This window comes from Pseudocercospora fijiensis, assembly GCF_000340215.1.
Source record: "Pseudocercospora fijiensis CIRAD86 unplaced genomic scaffold MYCFIscaffold_10, whole genome shotgun sequence".
NCBI classification, from domain to species: Eukaryota; Fungi; Ascomycota; class Dothideomycetes; order Mycosphaerellales; family Mycosphaerellaceae; genus Pseudocercospora; species Pseudocercospora fijiensis.
The window spans coordinates 2,327,487-2,345,695 of record NW_006921541.1 but is presented as its reverse complement, the minus strand read 5'-3'; the positions used below and the strand labels follow the sequence as shown (position 1 = coordinate 2,345,695).

Sequence of the window (18,209 nt, the reverse complement as noted above, 5' to 3'; positions counted from 1 at the left end):
CAGCCAAGGCAAGGCCCAGCAGACGCATCACCACATCAAAACGCGACATCCATCTATCTCAGCCTGGGACAGATACAGTGGAGGTGGATTGTGAAGGAGAGTGTCGAACTGAAGTCGCAGGCAATGAGAGCCTGGCGACGGCGACCAGCACCATGCGCCGCGCCCTCATCTGACACCGCTTGCAGGCGACCCTTCACCAGCTCACGTGCACTTCAGCGACAGGCTTCCATCGCACATGTCTTGCGGAGTAATGCACAGCAAGATGAAATCGAGGTGACCGGATGGGTGCGCTCGGTGCGGACGCAGAAGCGAGTCGCATTCGTGCATCTTGGAGATGGATCCACGACTGAGCCCCTGCAGGCTGTGCTGAAGCCTGTGCACGCGGCAGAGTAGGTGAGGTCAGCCCAATCCTACTTCTGATGCTGCTGACACTCCTCAGTCTCTCATACGGCTCGGCAATCAGCTTGAAAGGTCTCTGGCAAGCCTCGACGGGAGGCAAGCAACGCCATGAACTGCAAGTCTCCAGTATTCGCGTGCTGGGCGAAAACAATGCTGAGAGCAATCCGCTGCAACCAAAGTATCAGACTGCAGAGTATCTGCGCACCATCCCGCATCTGCGCCCGCGCATACCCACCAATTCTCTGCTGCTTAGGCTCCGTTCGCAAGTCATAGCCACGATCACGGCATTCTTCAACGAGGAAGGCTTCGTGCAGACACATACGCCTATCATCACCTCCTCAGACTGTGAGGGCGCCGGTCAGGTCTTCACTGTTTCCTCCAATGCCTCCAAGCAGTCTGGCCAGAAGTCGAACCCGCACACGGAAGCTCAGGTAGAGCACTTCTTCCGAAACCCAAAGTATCTGACCGTGTCCGCCCAACTCCACCTGGAAGCACTTGCCCAAGCCGTGGAGAAGGTGTGGACGCTTTCTCCAGCTTTCCGAGCAGAGCATAGTGACACGCCGCGGCACTTGAGCGAGTTCTACATGCTGGAAGCTGAGCTGTGCTTCGTTGAAGACATGGCATCAGTCATGCACCTTGTCGAAAGAATGCTTCGTACAGTCGCCATCAATTTGTCATCCTCCTCCCTTGGCAGAGAATTGGCACAAAGCAAGCACTGGCTTGATATGCCTGCAGCAGAACATGTCCCGCGCAGCTCGGACCAAGATCTTCTGCAAAAGCGATGGAAAGGTATGGCCGCCGAGAACTGGCCGCGCATCACCTATCACCATGCCATTCAGCATCTTCAAACAGCTGCGAGCGAAAACAAGATCGCATTTGCATTCAAGCCGACCATCGAAGACGGCTTGCAAGCAGAACACGAACGCTACCTAGCACAATCCATCGGCCAAGGCACACCTGTCTTCGTGACGGATTACCCAATCCACCAGAAACCCTTCTACATGCCACCCTCAACGACCACTGCAAACAGCAAGGGCACTTCCGAAACAGCAGCATGTTTCGATTTGCTCGTGCCAGATTTGTGTGAGCTCGTGGGTGGTTCGATGCGTGAACATCGATCAGAACATCTACTTGCTGCCATGAGAAGGAAAGGAGTTGCAGGAGAGAACCTTGAATGGTATCAAGATCTGCGAAAATATGGAAGTGTGCCTCACGGAGGCTTCGGACTAGGCTTTGATCGACTGTTATGCTATCTCAGCGGCGTCGGCAGCGTTCGCGACATCGTGGCTTTTCCGCGATGGTATGGTCGCTGCGATTGCTGATTTTCTCGCACCGCTATGATACCTTGCCTTCTACCACAGACCATGACCTGGCCCCAGTAGGGAGTGCACAGGTCTGCTCACCAAAGCTTGTTCAATTCCCATCAAACGTCCCACTTTGCCATGCCCACCCAATTCATGGAGAATATTTAGACCGTCTCGATCGACATGCATCTCAAACGCTCGAAAAAGCAGAATCATCCCCGACCTACTGCGTAAGCTTCACACCTTCCCATCAAGCTTCACAGCCTTAGCCACACCATACCTCCGCTCAGCACGTTCAATCTCCAGCGCCCCAATCCTCCGTTTTCTCGAAATCCCTGGATCTCTCGAGAAATCCTTCTCGAAGGGAGTCTCGTGGTAGACATCCTCAAGTTCTTCTTCGGCTCTCAGTGCTTCCAGGTCGAACTCGACTTCCTCCAGAAGACACTTCTTCCCTTCCAGCGACGTACGCTCTTGCTCTGTGCTCTCTTCCGCAAGGATTTTTCGGTAGTTGCGCTTTGCCCGCGCAATCGCTATTTGGTGTTTCAGTTCTTCGTCGGCGTCTGGAGGTGGAGGTGGAGGCAGTGGTGACGGTGCCTTGCCGGCCGACGTTCTTGCTTTGGTCGAATTGTCTTTCGTGGCGACAGGTGGCGAAGAGGAAGGTGGAAGTTGTTGGAGCCTCGATTCGCTCTTCGGTCGGTGATTCCCTGACATCTCGTCTCGTGCTTTAGCACCTCCACTGAAGGCTACGCCGGTATCTTTGACCTGAGACCTTTGATGAAGCAATGCCGCTATGGAGCTGAGCTGACCAAATGCGGGCACTTCCACGTTCGTTGGTAGTGTGCTGGGATAACTCTTCCTTCGCGATTCCGATGTTGATTGCTTCAGACACCTCAGTAGGATCTTCAGAAGGACAGTATCCCAATTGCCCTGAGCTCTGTCAAGGTCTGGCCACAGTGCAATGGGAATAAAGCCAACAAGCTTCTCTCGGGGCACGATTTCCAAGATCTTGCTCAGGGCCTCAGCGCGCTCGTCACGGCCTGAACTACTCAGGTCTATGAAGCGGGTGTGGTTGATGCGAGGATTGTGCCCGTAAATCTCCACTACCTCCTCCCAGACGCGATCAGCGACCGTGAACCTTTCGAATTCAGTGCCCACGGATGGTTCCATGAAACAGGACAGTAGCCGGGTGCATATTGCGCATCGGTGTGCTGAAACCCTTCACGTCGAGAACTTTTGCAGATATAGGCCTGGGAAGAAGTCAGTAGCACTGTCTTTGCGCATCGATGTACAGCTTGAATGAATTCCCAATTTCTGCATAGTACGCCGACCACGAAAGCCAATGACAACGTATCAGTATGAAGCATGACTGCAGTAGGCTTGAGACATGCATCGTCGTTCGCAGCTCACTAAATGCCATGCCCCCGTGATACAAACACTGCTGCCGGCGGCATGCAGTGAACGCAGCGCATGAGAACCTCATGTCCACAAGCCGCGTCCACGACTGCCTCCGATCAGGCAGACGAGTACAGCATACAGTCATATAGGTGGTTCAGAGCAGCTTGCTCGCGGGTATTTGCAGCTTTCCAAACGCGCTGCGGGTCCAGAATGCAGACGGCTTCAAGTGGCGGTCAAGATAGGAAGGGCTGACTAGATCTGGAATATCCATTTACGATGTTCTCTCCGTTCCTGAGATATGTAAACACTGCGCTGCTATTACTCATGCTCTTGTCTACTCCTAGCTCTTGCCGGACTTGCTTCTCTTATGAACCACAACGAGCGACCTCTACCGTAGCACGCATCGCATCGCATCTCGCTTGCAGTAGTTTCGCTCTTGTGAATTACATTCGCGATGGTAGACGGCGGGGGAACTGTTCTTCTAGGCGGCGTTGGAAGATGTTGATATTGTGTTGTTGTCGTGCGAGAAGTCGATCCCAGCGATAGAATATCAAACCTTAGTCCCATGTCTTGGCATTCGCGATCTGTGGTTCACACAACAGTGGAATGCCAGACATGGACCTTGCCATACGCAAAGTTCCCTAGAGAGAGAACTTCAAAACCCCTGGAACAATTAGTACTCTCACTAGAAGATCGTTTCTCATTCCTCATACTGATTATAGAAATCAATCTAGACCTTAGGTGCAGCAGAAACCTCCGTCCTAGCCACAATTTCCCTCTCGATCCTCTCACGTCTGTGCTCTTCAGCTTCGGAACTAATATCCTTAAAGACTCTGTCCATATCCTCCAAGCTCTTGCCATTCGTCTCCGGAACGAAAAAGAACGTCCACACACCGCTCAACAAACAGAACACCGCGAAGAACACATAAGCTCCATACCCAGTATTCTGCACCAGAGGCGGTGTAATGAGCCCGATGATAAAGTTGTTAAACCAGTTAGAGCACGTCGAGAGCGCCACTCCTTTGGCCCGGAGACTCGAGGGGAAGATCTCAGCAGGCATGGCCCAAGGTACCGGACCCCAAGAAGCTCCGAAAGCGATCATGTAGAAAAAGAGCATTGCAACGCTAGCCCAGCCTTCTGCGCGGTGCGCAGGCCAATTTCCGGAGAATTTGCCGACGAGGATGGAGATGATGAGGTGAGCGACGAACATTGCTGCGCTGCCTGCCATGAGCAAAGGTCTTCGTCCAAAACGGTCCATGGTCCAGAGCGAGGAAGTCACGCCCACTAGTTGGAGGCAATTGAGGACACCGGACATGATGAGGCGCATGTTGTAGTCTAGACCCATGGTTTCGAAGAGCGTTGGGCTGTAGTAGATCAAGGCATTTATGCCAACCTGTATTGCATCAGAGGTCCGTTCAGGTACAGTTAACATAGTAGTATGCTTTAGGACCACTTACGAACTGCTGGAAGAACATGATTCCAACACCAACATGTGTACGTCTATAGCAACCTCGCTTGAAGCAATCCAGCCAAGAAGCGATTTCAAGCTTGAAGCGACTCGTCTTGGATCCATCTTGCAGCTTTGGATGCCTCTCAGTACTGATCTCTTTATGAAGTGCGACCTCGGCACGAATATCGAACCATTCTAGCTGGACACGACGGTCCGTTGGTGGCAGCTGACGTAGCTTAGCAAGATTGAGAAGGGCTTCTTCGTCTCTTCCTTTAGATGCGAGCCAGCGTGGCGAGAATGGTAGAAATAAGATTCCTATGCCGAGAACGAATCCGGGAATAAGCTGAAGGAGGAATGGCAGTCTCCAGGCCCATTCTCCGGCCATGTAGTAAGTACCATAAGTAATCCAAAAAGCGATGACAATCCCAGTCACAATCGAGAACTCCTCGAGCACAAGCAAAGATCCTCTGATCTCAGGTGGACTGATCTCAGAAATGTAAAGTGGCGCAACCATGGAGAGCATACCTGGTAAGCTCAGTCAGCATATGCTCGCTTCGTATACTCGTATACTTACCAATCCCAAGACCACCAATAAACCTCGCCACAACAAGCATAGCATAATCCATAGCCGCAGTCTGCAAAACACTCCCAACCGTGAATACCACCACAGCAATCACAATCGAATACTTTCTCGAATACTTATCCGCGATCCAACCCTGATTCAACGCTCCGATCAAAGCACCCAACTCGATCATCGCCGTCAACAAACCCTTCCAGAATCCCGCCGACCCAGAGCCTTCGGCGATTCGTGTGAAGCGTTGTAGGAATTGTTGTTCGACCAGAATTACGGAGACGACGCCTTGATCGTAGCCGAAAAGTAGACCTCCGATTGCTGAGAAAGCCGCGCACAGTGCGACGTAGTAGCTTGTGAAGAGACCGCGGAAACCTGGATGGCAGTATGTTTCTCGAGTTTCGAGATGTGGGAGGCCGCCCGTGGTTCGGATTTCTTTGAGGGTTGCGTCTTGGCTGTCTTGTCGGTCAGGTTTTTGGGGTTCGTCATGTGAAATCGTGGTCGCCATGTTGGAAGTCGAAGGGCTGAGTGCTGTGAGAATTTTGGAGTCGGTGCGGGTTTTCTGTCCGGAACAACGGTTGAAGAGTGTGCGATACTGTGATGACTCTGTTTGGTCGCTTTTTCGGAGTCGGAGGATGTTTGATCAATTTCTACAGCGATTTTTGTGGATCCAGTGCAGTTTCAAGTCGTCTGTAATTGCTTTTTCGATGTCGCTGGTGTCACGCGACGATGTCCGCAGGATCGCTCGACGCTTCTCGAGCGCTTTTCATGCTATCTTCAGATCAATGCTCGTACTTACTTGCAATCGATGGCAGTCGCCGAAGACATCGGGTCATGACGGCGTTTCTTCGTAGGAAGCAGAGTGATACCCATAGAAGTTGCCACAAAAATGGATAGCTTTCATCTAGGAGCAACGTTTCTCCCCAGAGTACGTCTCCACCTCCGCTCCGGAGAAAAAGTTACGTCCTCTATACCCACTGTTTTGAGATTAGGGTGCAGTCACGTTGCAGTCGTTGTCGGCTTCTGCTCACGCGACGTGCATATTGCGACGTCAGCGATGGATTTCACACGCCGATATGTTGCACAGATATACAGAGTAGATGAATGTTTGAGGGTTTCCTGATTGCGGCATGCCGTCGGCGAGGCTCGGAGAAAGTTCTCTTCCTATTCTAGCGCTCGGATGGTCGAAGCCGATCGATCTTTCTGCCACAGACAGGACAGGTCAGCAATGCACGTCTCTTTGAGGGCAGCAGTGGAGCAGATGGAATCCATTGATCGGTATCAGGTGCATGCAGAGTACAGGGTTGAGCACCGCAAAGCGCGTTCTTCGAGGAGGAGGTCCAGAAGTCGAGCGGAGCGGATGAATGGAGTGCAGGAAGTACAGGTGCTGCCCAGTAGAGGGATTTCGCCACGCCTTTTGATGCCGCTCTAGGTGCCGCTCCAGCCCCTAATGTAGACTAGGGCGGCCTAATAAGGAAGTGAACAGTGCGCGTGCACGTGTCACCTTCAGCTGCCGCTCCAGCGCTGGAGCGGCCGCTCTAGCGCCGGATTAGGTCGTAAGTGAGTGAATATAGCTTAGCGTAGTGGAAGTAGCCGCAGGTGCTGACGTCGGGCCATTCATAAGAAGCGGAAAGAGACCGAATACTAGGCTTATTCGAGACCTTGGCGGCTATAATCAGGAGCTGGAGCGGCACCTAGAGCGGCATCAAAAGGCGTGGCGAAATCCCTCTAGTGTGTTGTTGAAGTCCGCCTGGGGCGTCGGCGGGCGGATGGCAGGGATCAGGGAGAGTGTTTTCCCTTTCCTTTCACTCTGCCCGGTGCCTCTGCAGCTTGTGTTTTGTAGATGGTGTCGCTGTACGGCGTATGGGTCCGAGACATGTTATCCGCGGAGCGACATATATATATATATATATATCCTTGGTTTGAGCGACCGGCGAGTTTCCTGACTCTTCACAGCAGCAGGTTTCAGATTCGCCAACGCCAGAAATGACGATCACCACAGGAGTCGTATTCGGAATGTACGATGCCCGTTGCAGTGAGTGTCATCAGGCCAACGAGTCAACGACTGCTATAAATAATAAGGGTACGCCCCGCACTGAGAGCCTCTACCTGCAAGAATATTAATCACTCGGGAAACCGAAAGTAATGTCAACCACTTGGTCATGTGAATCTTTGTACCTGCTATCCATGATCTGCGCTCATTACCTGCATTATTATTTGAAAACAAGCATTCTGCATCATCATGCCTCCAACAGCTGTCCATCGCCTAACTTACGAGAATTATCCCGAGAGAACGATCTCCACCGCATACCGTTTCTGCTCAACAACGACTGTCGAGTCGCATCACACTGCCAAGCCAGACCGCCTTGTGCTAGCTAGCCTCCTTTTGACCTCTCCATTCTTCCTACTCGTATGGCAAGAATGAATGAATCTACATTCACAGTGCTCGACAGCCAGGACTACTATAACGACCCACCTGCCCTCACTCTGCATCCTCTCGACGTCCTGTTGAAGCTCTTCGGGGCAATCTACGCTATGCGATAGCCATCGCTTGACGAACTCAAACAAGTCACTCTTTCGTCCAACTCGGTCGCGTTCATTATGCGCTCGAATATCTTCAAACATCGATCCAATCGCTCAACAGCTGGCGCCGGTGACTTTCAAACTCTGCGAACCAACTCCAGAGTTTCTCGACTCCACGATGCACAGGAAACACCGGCATCAGCAAGCTTGCGGTCTGCAGCCTCATTCGATCTTGGCAATCGACATGCCATTTACAACCATTCACGCTCCACAAGCACGACCTACATCGACTATCAAGACACGAACATCGACAAGCAGCTGGAGAGTGGCTCCCGTCCCCCACCGCCGGAAAGAGTCGTCTCTCTGAATCTCTTCCCAAGCACAGGATATCCAAGCTTGCAGCCAGCTCACCAAAATGCCAGCCCCGGCCAGAGCATGTCACACAAAAATGCATCTGTGCGGCAGCCGCCTGTGCCCAAGCTTATAGCGCCTCCGAAACAAGACACCCGAATGTCGCCTTGGCACGAAAGAGGGTTCATCTTCACCATCTGCCTCTCCCAGCTCTTCTCTCTGGCAGCGCTAGCGCAGTCGTTCGCACCTTTGCTCCTGATCGCCAAAGACTTTGGCGTCACCAATCCTGGACAAATGGCCTGGTTTACAGCATCTTACAGCATGACACTGGGCTCTTTCATCCTTCCAGCAGGAAGACTTGGAGACATGTATGGGCACAAGAAGATGTACCTAATCGGCTGGATCTGGTTCGCCGTCTCATCCGCAATTGCTGGTTTCTCTGGCCTCGTAGGTGGACACATCATGCTGAGTACCTGTCGTGGACTGCAAGGAATCGCTCCTGCACTGCTTGTGCCTAACGGAATTGCTCTGATTGGACGAACCTTCCCCATGGGACCTGAACGTGCTCGAGCAATCGCCCTCTTTGGCGGCTGCGGTCCAGTTGGCATGACGCTGGGAGTCGTCTTCTCCTCTCTAATAGCGGAAGTTTCGTGGTGGCCTGCATGTTTCTGGACTATGGCAATTGCTTGTGTATTCGCTTTCGGGTTGTCTTGGTCGATCATACCATCAAGTGAAGCTTGGCAAAAGCCAGCGAGTATGACCGAGTTCGACTTCTGGGGATCTCTGACAGGCGTAAGCGGCTTGATGCTGCTCAACTTCGTTCTCAATCAAGCTCCAATCGACGGCTGGGACACGGCATATATCCCAGTCACCCTGATTCTCAGTCTCGTCTTGCTCGGGATTTTCGCCTATGTGGAACTAAAAGTAGCAAAGGCGCCAATCGTACCTCTACAAGCCTTGGATCGCAAAGCGGTACTGACGATGGCTTGCATCGGGTTTGGGTGGGCATCGCATGGCATCTGGGCTTATTATCTCTACCTGTTCATTATGGTTATTCAAGGCTATCCACCTCTGAACGCCGCATCAAAGTCATGGCCGGTCGCGCCCATTGGCTTTTGTGCTGCCATTGCAGTGCCATATCTGCTGAAGAAGCTCAAAGTGCCCTGGGTAAGCTCGACACTGGTCATTGCGTAGTTCTCATACTAATCTTTTTGCCAGCTCATGACCAGTGCCATGCTGGTCTTCGTAATCAGTCCAGGTCTGCTGATCTTTGCCGACCCAGCAGACCCGTTTCCGGTCCCGATGATCATATCGATTCTCGTCGCGCCGCTGGCGATGAACTGGAGCTTTCCATCAGGCACAATCTTGATGTCCAACGCCCTACCGAAAGAGCATCAGGGCATCGGCGCGTCGTTGATTAGCACGGTATGTATTGCTGCCCTCGATTTGCCACCAAATGCTAAATGATGATTAGATGGTGAACTACTCAATAGCCACAGGCCTAGGCATTGGGGGCTCGATAGATCGATACACGAGTCACGGCTACACACCCTTGCACGGCTATCACAACGTGTGGTGGCTCGGCGTTGCTTTCGGCGCTGCAGGCGTAGTGACAAGCCTTTATTTTGTCTGGCAGTCGAGAACTCCCAAATAACTTGAGCGCGCTGCAAAATCCTTCACGCACGACGTAGAGATAGAGCTTGAAATGAGACCATGTTGACATGATGCACAGGACTTCTCTCTCAACATTCTGTGAACCTTTACTATCGTCTTCTGCGAAGAGGAAGATTCCCCCCATCCGCAGCATCCCGAACCCTTCACCTCTTACGCAGCAGAATCTCGATCGCACGCCATGCTCAAAACCATTTACCATTACTTGGACAACCATACGGCTGTCCGAGGCCGAAGATCAGTTCCGCCGTGCCCGGAGGATACCTAAGTCACCGGAAATCGTGTCAAGTGTGCGGATCGGTCTGTCCATGAGCACACACACACACAGGCGCCCACGACTTCGTTATACATATCCTTTGGAAGAGATTCAGCTGTGAGTGAAGAGCCGCCAATTCCCTGGCAAGCAAGCTTGAAATATCCATGCGTAGACTTGGTTTGAATCGCACACGGTTGCGCAGCGCACTTGTATGTGAATGGAGGGATCTGGAAAGAGGTTAGTGTTATATTGGGGTAGACGGGGGAGGTGGTTCACTCATTGTCGATGGGATGGGATCTAGTGAGGAGTTCCGACTTTATTATAGAATGCAACTGACCTGTGTTGGTGATGTCTGGCAATCGTTGGCGAGTTTGACGGCATCGGTGCGCGATATAGAACTATAATCAAAGGGAATCCAACTCCCGCAAAAGTCTCTGATCTAATTGAAGAGAATACGGTAGTTCTCACAGTAAAGCCGAACACATTCGAAGGTCTTTAAATATATAGGTTTCAAATGACATACCAACCAACCAGCACTTCGGATGATCCTTTCTTTTGACCCGCATGGCTGAGAGGCACTAGGGCTAGAAACACATCCTCGCTCCAATACACTCACACTCGCCCCACCAGAATCACTTCTTCAAGTCCAGAGAAGAATTTTGCAAGCATTGTCGTCCTCGTAAAGTCTCTATAATAGCACCTTAGGCACTCGCGCAGGAAGTGCCCGATATATCAACAAGCGACGATCTTCAAAAACCTCGTGAGGTCAAAGAACAAGAAAAAAGTCATCAGTCGTATCGTATCTACCACAGGAAAGAATCCAGAAATTCGGATACAGTACGCAACGCAGAGTCTGACGTTCACGCTTGGCTCTCCAGCTTCCCTTATCAGGCAACACAATCTATGTGTAAAGTCCATGAGATAAGGAATAATACCTTGGTCCCACAGCCACGCGGGCGACACGCTCCTAGCAGAATTTCGACTCCTGATCCGTGCAAGAGGAAGGCTCAATGTCCGGATTGATATGCAGGTCGCCTCGCATCTCCCAGGATGTGGCTTGTCTCTTGCACGATCAGCTACTATAAGCGATATCGTTATCGTGCACGCAAGCACTCTCGTAAAAATTTCTTTTATACTTGTCTTGTCAAGTCTTGTCGTAGTAATGTTGATATCAATAGGAAGGTGGCTCAGAGTTTCGTGTTTCCTCTATGCTCTCGTTCGTTCAGTTCAGTTCAGTTTCCTTCTCTCTTTTTGCCTACCATGGCAGATATGAAGTCCGAGAAGAAGTTGACGTCCATTGAACCAACTAATGGTGCTGAAGTCGAATCAGGTTTCATTGCCGCAGAAGTACTCTTGGACAAGAATGGGCACAAGCTGTGTCCTCAACCTGTAGAGGGAGACGCATTGGATCCGTTGAATTGGACATGGCTTCGGAAAAATGCTATACTCGGCATAGTCATGGCGCTGTACTTCATGTTCACCTACATCACAACGACCACTGTCCCTTCGTTTCCCGAATTGCAGACACGATACAATGCCTCTTTGGGCGAGATCAATTGGACTGTCGCGATTCCAGCTCTCGGGCTCTCGGTCGGACCTCTAATATGGTCTTCGCCCGCCGACATCATCGGAAGACGGCCGATCTTCATCATCGGCACGACCATGGCAATCGCTGCGACTATCGGCGCGGCATTGGCGGATGGGTATTCGGGATACATGGCTGCTCGGTTCTTCCAAGGTCTTGGGCTGTCTCCAGCCTCAACCGTTGGTCTCGCCATCATCAATGACCTCTTTTTCGAACACGAACGCGGTCAGAAGGTTGGGCTTTGGGTATTGGCAATTGATCTAGGTCTGCTGCTCGGTCCGCTCATAGGAGGATTTGTTGATTTAGCAGGGTCAACATGGATACAATGGGTGACTCTCATACTGCTTGGTGTCATTCTCGTAGCTGAGGTGTTGTTCCTGCCGGAGACGTTATACCCTCGCGACTTGATGTTGTCAAGACAGAGCAGCGCAAGAGCGATGTCAGAGAAAGATTCTGTTACTGAGGCTGCAGTGAAGCGAACGAAGAGCTTGGCATATGTTAATATCACACCACTGCCAGGAATGAAGCACCCCAAAGTTTGGGACACTCTGGTTCGATTTGGGAAGACGTTCAAATACGTTGTTGTTCCGATCGCAGTCATTTGCTACTCTTTCGGCTGGTACTGGTGGATCCTATCGGTCATCACAATGATTCCGGTGGCATATGCGTCCTACTCGCCGCAGACGCAGGGGCTCTTCTTCATTGGCTTGATCGTGGGCACACTATTCTCCGAGGCCTTCTGTTCCGGCAGCCTGAGCGACTGGCTGCTTGTCAAGCTCTCCAAACGTCCTGGCGCAAGCAGAAATCCGGAGATGCGAATCTGGCTTGTGTACCCAGCTGCAATTCTGTCTGCAGTGGGACTTATCATCTGGGGCATCTCCATTGATCGCAACTACCACTGGATCGTCGGCCAGGTCTCCTTCGCTTTGTGTAAGCCTTCCTGTCCATCTCATTTTATCCATTCTTTCATGCTGACTCTTCACAGTGGGTGCCGGAATCCAAATGGGCAACACCGCAGTCTGCGCTTATGTCGTCGATGCATACCCTCTGCAAAGCATGTCGGTCGTCGTCTTCTACGCAGTATCACTCAACCTCTCGGCATTCGTGGATCCATTCTTCATCGCGTACTGGGTCGATGGAGTTGGGTATACATGGACATTCGCAGGGCATGCTATTATCACTGTGTTCCTCTGCATTCCGGTGTTTGCGTTCTTGCACAAATTCGGCGGCGCAATCAGAGCGAAGAATGGCAAGCCGAGCTGGGTTAATCCAGAATTCGATCACGATATTGTTGCTGCGTTTGAGTGGGGATAGCTGTAGTGTTCCAAGAGAGAGCCAACGAGCCAGCCTGTTCCCTCCCACAATAGAACTATTACCTCAAATACCACAGCGATACAGGTGTCTCAGTCTTCACACACGTCCATTGTCGGCCGGAAACCTAAGTGGGGCTCGAACGCGAAGGCCTGAAGAGGAAAGGTTGTTTAGGATCAGGAACACGAGATCCGGTCTTTTCGTGCACATTCTCTGCAAGGATGAAGATTTATACATTCAGGGCGTGAATCTATAATGGAGTGCTGTTGAAGCGAACTTAGGAGAGGAAAGCCCTGCGCTGCGAAAACGAAGGAGGATCTGCAATAGAAACGCTGCTTCGGATGCCAAGTCGCATTGCTCACAGCATCGTCTTTGCCAGGGATGGAGAGAACGAGAGCTATTTCTAAGAGCGGAAAGCATCAAGTCGGCATCGCTCTGACTGAGCCCGTACCAAAGCCGCCGCCCTGCGCTCGAGATGGTGCGCGCGAATTTTTTGCAGAAGCGCCGCCGCTCTTGCTAGACGCAGATGTCCTCTTTCTGCCTGTCCCAGATCCAGAGCCAGAGCCTGGTGCATAGCGACCGCCACGACTGCCGCCAGAGAACTTGCGACGATATGTATTTTCGTCATTGGCTTTGTTGGCGGCTCGAATGCTGTAGTTCTTGCCTTTCCTAGAGGTCGACTTCTCCGCAGCTTGTGACTCCGCTCTCGCTTTATTCGCCGATTGTGACATTCCTGCGAGCCGATTGTTGAAGTCTTCAACATCTGGTGCCTTGTACTGAGCAACGGAAAAGTATTGACTCTCCACACCCTCTTCCTCGTCATCTACGAAGTCTTCGAATTCTTTTCCTCCCTCGTCCTCGTCTTCGCTCACGAGGTCGATGACATTCTGATGGTTGGGATCGAGCGGCTGTTCATCGTCATCGCCATCGTCTTCCAGCTCTGCTTGCGCGCCCATAATCTCCCGATAATGGTCATGATACTTCTTGACGAGTTTGCAGAAGAGCTCACCCCATCGATCGACTCGTTCTCGATCGATGTTCGGGATACGAAGCATTTGTTCTGGCGTCTCTGTCCAGCGTATTGCCATTTGTCGTAATATCGTATTGGTGAACGGTTGGCTTTTCAGGTGGAAGTTCTGGTTCATCAGAGTCTTGCACTTCTCCTCAGCTTCTTGCTCAAATTGTGCTACGAAATCCTTGTGGAGCTCAGAGAGATTGCTCATGGTGTCGTCGATCGTGATAGTCCTTCCACGCGGTTGTGGTGCGATTCTTTTACGCTGTGGTTTGATGGGCTGTGGGGCAGGTGCGTAGTACTCATCATCAGTTTCAGTCTCAGCATCTTCGCCAAAGCTGTCTTCGCTTGGATCGTCGACAACGAAGCCATCACGCTCGTAGTCATTGGCCTGCCGGCTCTGTCTGACATTTGACTGAGCAGCAGCCTTCTTGCGCTTGGACACAGCCTGCACTGGTGACGATACATTGGTCGACATTGGAAGTGCTTTCACTGTCGTATCATCGCCCCTCCTCTTCATCGGTTTCTTGACAATCTTCGTAGCGCGCGGTGAGCTTCGAATCAGCATTTTCAGTCTTGCCTTGCCCGGAGCAAAGTCATTGCATCGGCGGCCAAGGTTGACGTACGATAGGACAAATCCTCTCTTGTTCTTGTGACTCTCTTCGACGATTGCTTGTTCGTTCACCAGGCGGTAGAACAGTCGTTCTACATCGCCACGATCGAGGTCTTCGCCTTTACCGAAATGGGCAACTTTCTCGTGTTTAGCATCTCGTCCCTTCTTGGTATTGGCCCCGCGGAACATGTCGATGCAGTGCAGAATCGTGACTTTCTGATCTCGAAGCTCTCTCACGAGACTGATAGCGTCGCGAGCGTGCTGAGTATAGTCCACTTCCTCGAAAGTTGATCCTGAAGTGCAATTGTCGCATCCGCCAAGACAATCTTCAGGCTCGAAAGCTTCCCCAAAGTAGCCCAGAACCTGAACACGTCTGCAGTCGCTCTTGTTCTCGCAATACTGCACCATCTTAGACAGCATCTGATGCTGGCGGTCCTTCTGGTCCCAATTGCCTTCGCCGTCATCGATCATCTTGCGAAGCTTGCCCGCATCTCCGTAGCCATAGTATAAATAGCACGCAGATGGCTTGCCGTCTCGGCCCGCCCTGCCAGTCTCTTGGTAGTAGCCCTCCAAAGATTTAGGAATGCTGTGATGAATTACGAAGCGAACGTTGCTTTTATCGATACCCATACCGAAGGCGATCGTTGCGACAATGACATGGACATGTCCAGCCTGCCATTCTTTTTGCACATCAGCCTTCGCGATCGAGTCCATGCCTGCGTGGTAATGCTTGGCTTTGATACGATGCTCGTTCACCAAAGCGGCAGCAATATCCTCGCAGTTCTTTCTCGAGAGGCAGTAGATGATGCCAGTGTCCTTGGCATGATCCTTTTTGATCACCTCCGCCATGCTCTGAACATCCTGCTTTCCTTTCGGTTTTGGTAATACGCTATATGACAGGTTGGTGCGGTTGAAACTTGAAGTAAAGACTGCGCAACCATCCATGCTGAGATTGTGGATCGTATCGGATTTGACGATCTCCGTCGCAGTGGCAGTCAGTGCCATGACCGGGACACCAGGAAATCTTTGCCGCACCTCGCCAAGGTTCTTGTAGTCGGGTCGGAAGTCGTGACCCCATTGACTCACGCAGTGAGCTTCATCGATCACGATTCTGGCCAATTTGCGCTTGCGATGGAGTCCTTCGAATGTTCGCAGCATCTTCTCGCTCTTGCCAAGCATTTCCGGCGTCACATATAACAGCTGCACCATTCTCTCGGGCTCTCTGTCCCACAAAGCATCCATGATCAGATCTCTCTCTTCTCGACTGGTCTCGGAATTGATCAACGTTGCCTGTACACCAAGCTTGCGTAGGTGTTCGACTTGGTCTTGCATCAAGCTCAAGAGCGGTGAGATCACAATCGTTACACCTTGGGTCTTCCCTGTTGGTACGAGTGCCGGAAGCTGATAAGTCAAAGACTTGCCACCTCCAGTCGGCATAAGTACGAAAACATCTTGGCCTTCCAATGTAGCATTGATAGCTTCGAGCTGGTTCTTGCGAAATCCTTTGAGTTTGAAGACATGTCTCAACACTCGGCCGACATCTGGCGACCAGCGAAAACTCATCTTCTGTCGCTGCAGCTCATCTTCCTCGGCCTGAGACTTCTTGGCAGGAGCCTTCTTTGCTTTCATGGCGGAAGGCGGTCGCATCTGACTATTGCCAGATGTCTCTGCAAAAGGCTGGCGATACACAGGTGCCTTTGACAAGGATGTATTCTCGTATCCTTCCACGAAGTCAAGCATCTCCTCATCGTCTTCCATTCCATAATCATCGTCGTTGTCATACTGCGCAGGTGGAGTGCCCATTCGGTGGCCGAAATGGCTCGTGTCAGCATCAATCATGTCGTTATCGTCTAGGTCGTCGTCATAAACATCTTCGTGGCGGATCGTACTGCACTCAGAATGATTATTTCGAGGTGGTGGCGGCATGAAATTCTGGATCTGCGTCTGTACGACTCGACTTGAGCTTGACATAGCTGGCGCATGGTCCGAGGGCTGGCGAAGTGTTGGGACTTGTGTGGACTGAACTGCCACCTTCTGGCTCTTTGTAGCTTGAGAACGTGCTTCTCTTCGACTCAACATGGTCTTGACATCCTCGCTGCAGGATTGCAGAAGTGACACGCAGTCAACTTCAAAGCGGGTCAAACGTTCTTTGCCTTCCTTGTTAGCTGCTGTGTGGGCGCTCAAGTCCTTGCTGCGCTGCCTGACTGCGAGGCCAAGAGCTTGCTTGAGGCTTTCTTTCTCTTCGACAAGCTTGCGGTGGGTGCTACGTTTGGTCTGAAGAGAAGCCAGTGCATCACGTCGGGAGTCAAGAGCGTCCAGTTGGGTCTCAAAGCTGGTGACGTCGTCCTGACCCTCATCCAATGCCTCTGTCATCTCATTGCACACAGCATCACGAAGGATCTCAATACCCTGAAGCGCTTCTTCATATGCAAAATCTGGCAGCTCAAAAATCTGTATGAGCTGCGCTTGTGATTCTGCCATTTCCGGTGCTATGACCTGAGTCAAAACACTCGCTGGCGGCACTGGCGTCGTGACATTGCTTTGGACAGGCGTAACAGTCAGATCGGGATATCGAACGGTAGGCTGTAGCGACGATTTGGTGGCAGGAGCAGCATCGGACATCGAGATTTCCTTGGTCGGACTGCGTGTCTTGGCCGAAGGCTTCTTGCTAGGAGTTGCCTCGACATTGGACGCAGGATTCAGCTTCTTGCCTGAAAGGTTCATCTTGTGCCCAGACAAGTTGAGAAGGTCGTCATCGTCCTCAGAGTCGTCCACAAAAGTTTCCTTCTTGGCAGATCTTGGAGCAACATGATATGGAACTTCTGGCTGTCGGACAGGTGTTGCTCGCTTGAGTGGCGCCAAAGTTGAATATGGGGGAGGAGGATCACTCGGTGCAGCACCGGTCTTAGCAGGGCTGTCCAGGACGATATCATCAATTGCCGTGAACTCCTGCGAGAGACGTGGTGCTTTCCTCGGCTTATCAGCGGGACGCTTAGAAGAGCCAGACGGACTACGAATGGCAAGCTCAAACTCATCGCTGGTTCTCTTCTTGCCAGCCACATCCGGCAAACTTCTCTTCGCTGGAGGACTGCATATCGAGGCAAAGTCCTCAGTCAAATCCATTTCCTCAATGTCGTCAAAACTCTGAAGCTTCTTCTGCATTGGCGTCGGTCCAATCATCTTTCCCCGAGACGTAGAAGCACCTGCCAGCTCTGAAGCGGACCGCCAGTTCTTGGAGGGCGTTCCATCGAGATGGCCTGGCACGGACGCGGCACTGTGCTGCTTGCTGGCCGATGTAGGCGCTGTTCTCATGCGGACCATGTCGTCCGAATTTTCATTGACATGTGCCAGTGCGGCATTCACCTCTCTTGGCTGCTGTGACCGCTGCTGGTGGCTTTCACTAGGAACAACTTCAGGAGGATTTGGTCTCGCGCCTGCTGGTCGTGATCCGGAGCCTCTGGAGGACGTAATTTCCTGATCAGGCTCGCTTGCAGGCGGCGGCTCAACTGCAGATGTGAATGATATCGTCGCCGGCGGCAAGTCGAGGTTTTCGGGCGGGAGAGACGGTTTGTCGAACAACAACCACAGCAGATGCTCGTTCAGGTTGTTGCGCGTCATCTGTGGCGACCATGGTCAACAGGCGTTCCAGCAGCGCGCATTGGAGTATCGTTATTCGTGTTGGTGGTGGTGGAAGTGATGTTGCCGCGGCGGAGGCTCCGAGCGCGTTTGATGTTCTTGCCTGGAACGCGCCTGCACGTGATCAAGTCT

General features: G+C 51.9%; 5 protein-coding genes across 5 annotated transcripts; 3 read left to right on the top strand and 2 right to left on the bottom strand.

Moving 5' to 3' along the window:
- Positions 1–123: 123 nt before the first annotated feature.
- On the top strand, positions 124–1,756 carry MYCFIDRAFT_57457 (uncharacterized protein; the record flags this gene model as incomplete). Its single annotated transcript, XM_007933129.1, has 2 exons — positions 124–389; positions 440–1,756. The coding sequence occupies 2 exons, from the start codon at positions 124–126 to the stop codon at positions 1,719–1,721; spliced, it is 1,548 nt and encodes a 515-aa protein (XP_007931320.1). The 3' UTR covers positions 1,722–1,756.
- A 2,072-nt stretch (positions 1,757–3,828) lies between these two features.
- On the bottom strand, positions 3,829–5,627 carry MYCFIDRAFT_144953 (uncharacterized protein; the record flags this gene model as incomplete). The annotated part of the gene is made up of 3 exons (XM_007933506.1): positions 3,829–4,491; positions 4,556–5,073; positions 5,123–5,627. 3 exons carry the CDS (start codon positions 5,625–5,627, stop codon positions 3,829–3,831), a joined length of 1,686 nt encoding a protein of 561 aa, XP_007931697.1.
- Positions 5,628–8,152: 2,525 nt separating this feature from the next.
- On the top strand, positions 8,153–9,721 carry MYCFIDRAFT_157934 (uncharacterized protein; the record flags this gene model as incomplete). Its single annotated transcript, XM_007933505.1, has 3 exons — positions 8,153–9,160; positions 9,212–9,418; positions 9,468–9,721. The coding sequence occupies 3 exons, from the start codon at positions 8,153–8,155 to the stop codon at positions 9,645–9,647; spliced, it is 1,395 nt and encodes a 464-aa protein (XP_007931696.1). The 3' UTR covers positions 9,648–9,721.
- A 1,461-nt stretch (positions 9,722–11,182) lies between these two features.
- Positions 11,183–12,891, top strand: MYCFIDRAFT_50625 (uncharacterized protein). The gene is made up of 2 exons (XM_007933111.1): positions 11,183–12,435; positions 12,491–12,891. The coding sequence occupies exons 1-2, from the start codon at positions 11,190–11,192 to the stop codon at positions 12,817–12,819; spliced, it is 1,575 nt and encodes a 524-aa protein (XP_007931302.1). The 5' UTR covers positions 11,183–11,189; the 3' UTR covers positions 12,820–12,891.
- Positions 12,892–13,165: 274 nt separating this feature from the next.
- Positions 13,166–18,059, bottom strand: MYCFIDRAFT_216933 (uncharacterized protein; the record flags this gene model as incomplete). Its single annotated transcript, XM_007933504.1, has 1 exon — positions 13,166–18,059. The coding sequence occupies one exon, from the start codon at positions 18,057–18,059 to the stop codon at positions 13,236–13,238; it is 4,824 nt and encodes a 1,607-aa protein (XP_007931695.1). The 3' UTR covers positions 13,166–13,235.
- Positions 18,060–18,209: the final 150 nt, after the last annotated feature.

Bases quoted from the DNA above. Each gene is read 5' to 3' on its own strand.
- MYCFIDRAFT_50625 (XM_007933111.1), top strand. From the start codon at position 11,190: ATGAAGTCCGAGAAGAAGTTGACGTCCATTGAACCAACTAATGGTGCT. The intron at 12,436-12,490 runs GTAAGCCTTCCT...GACTCTTCACAG, and splicing joins CCAGGTCTCCTTCGCTTTGT to TGGGTGCCGGAATCCAAATG.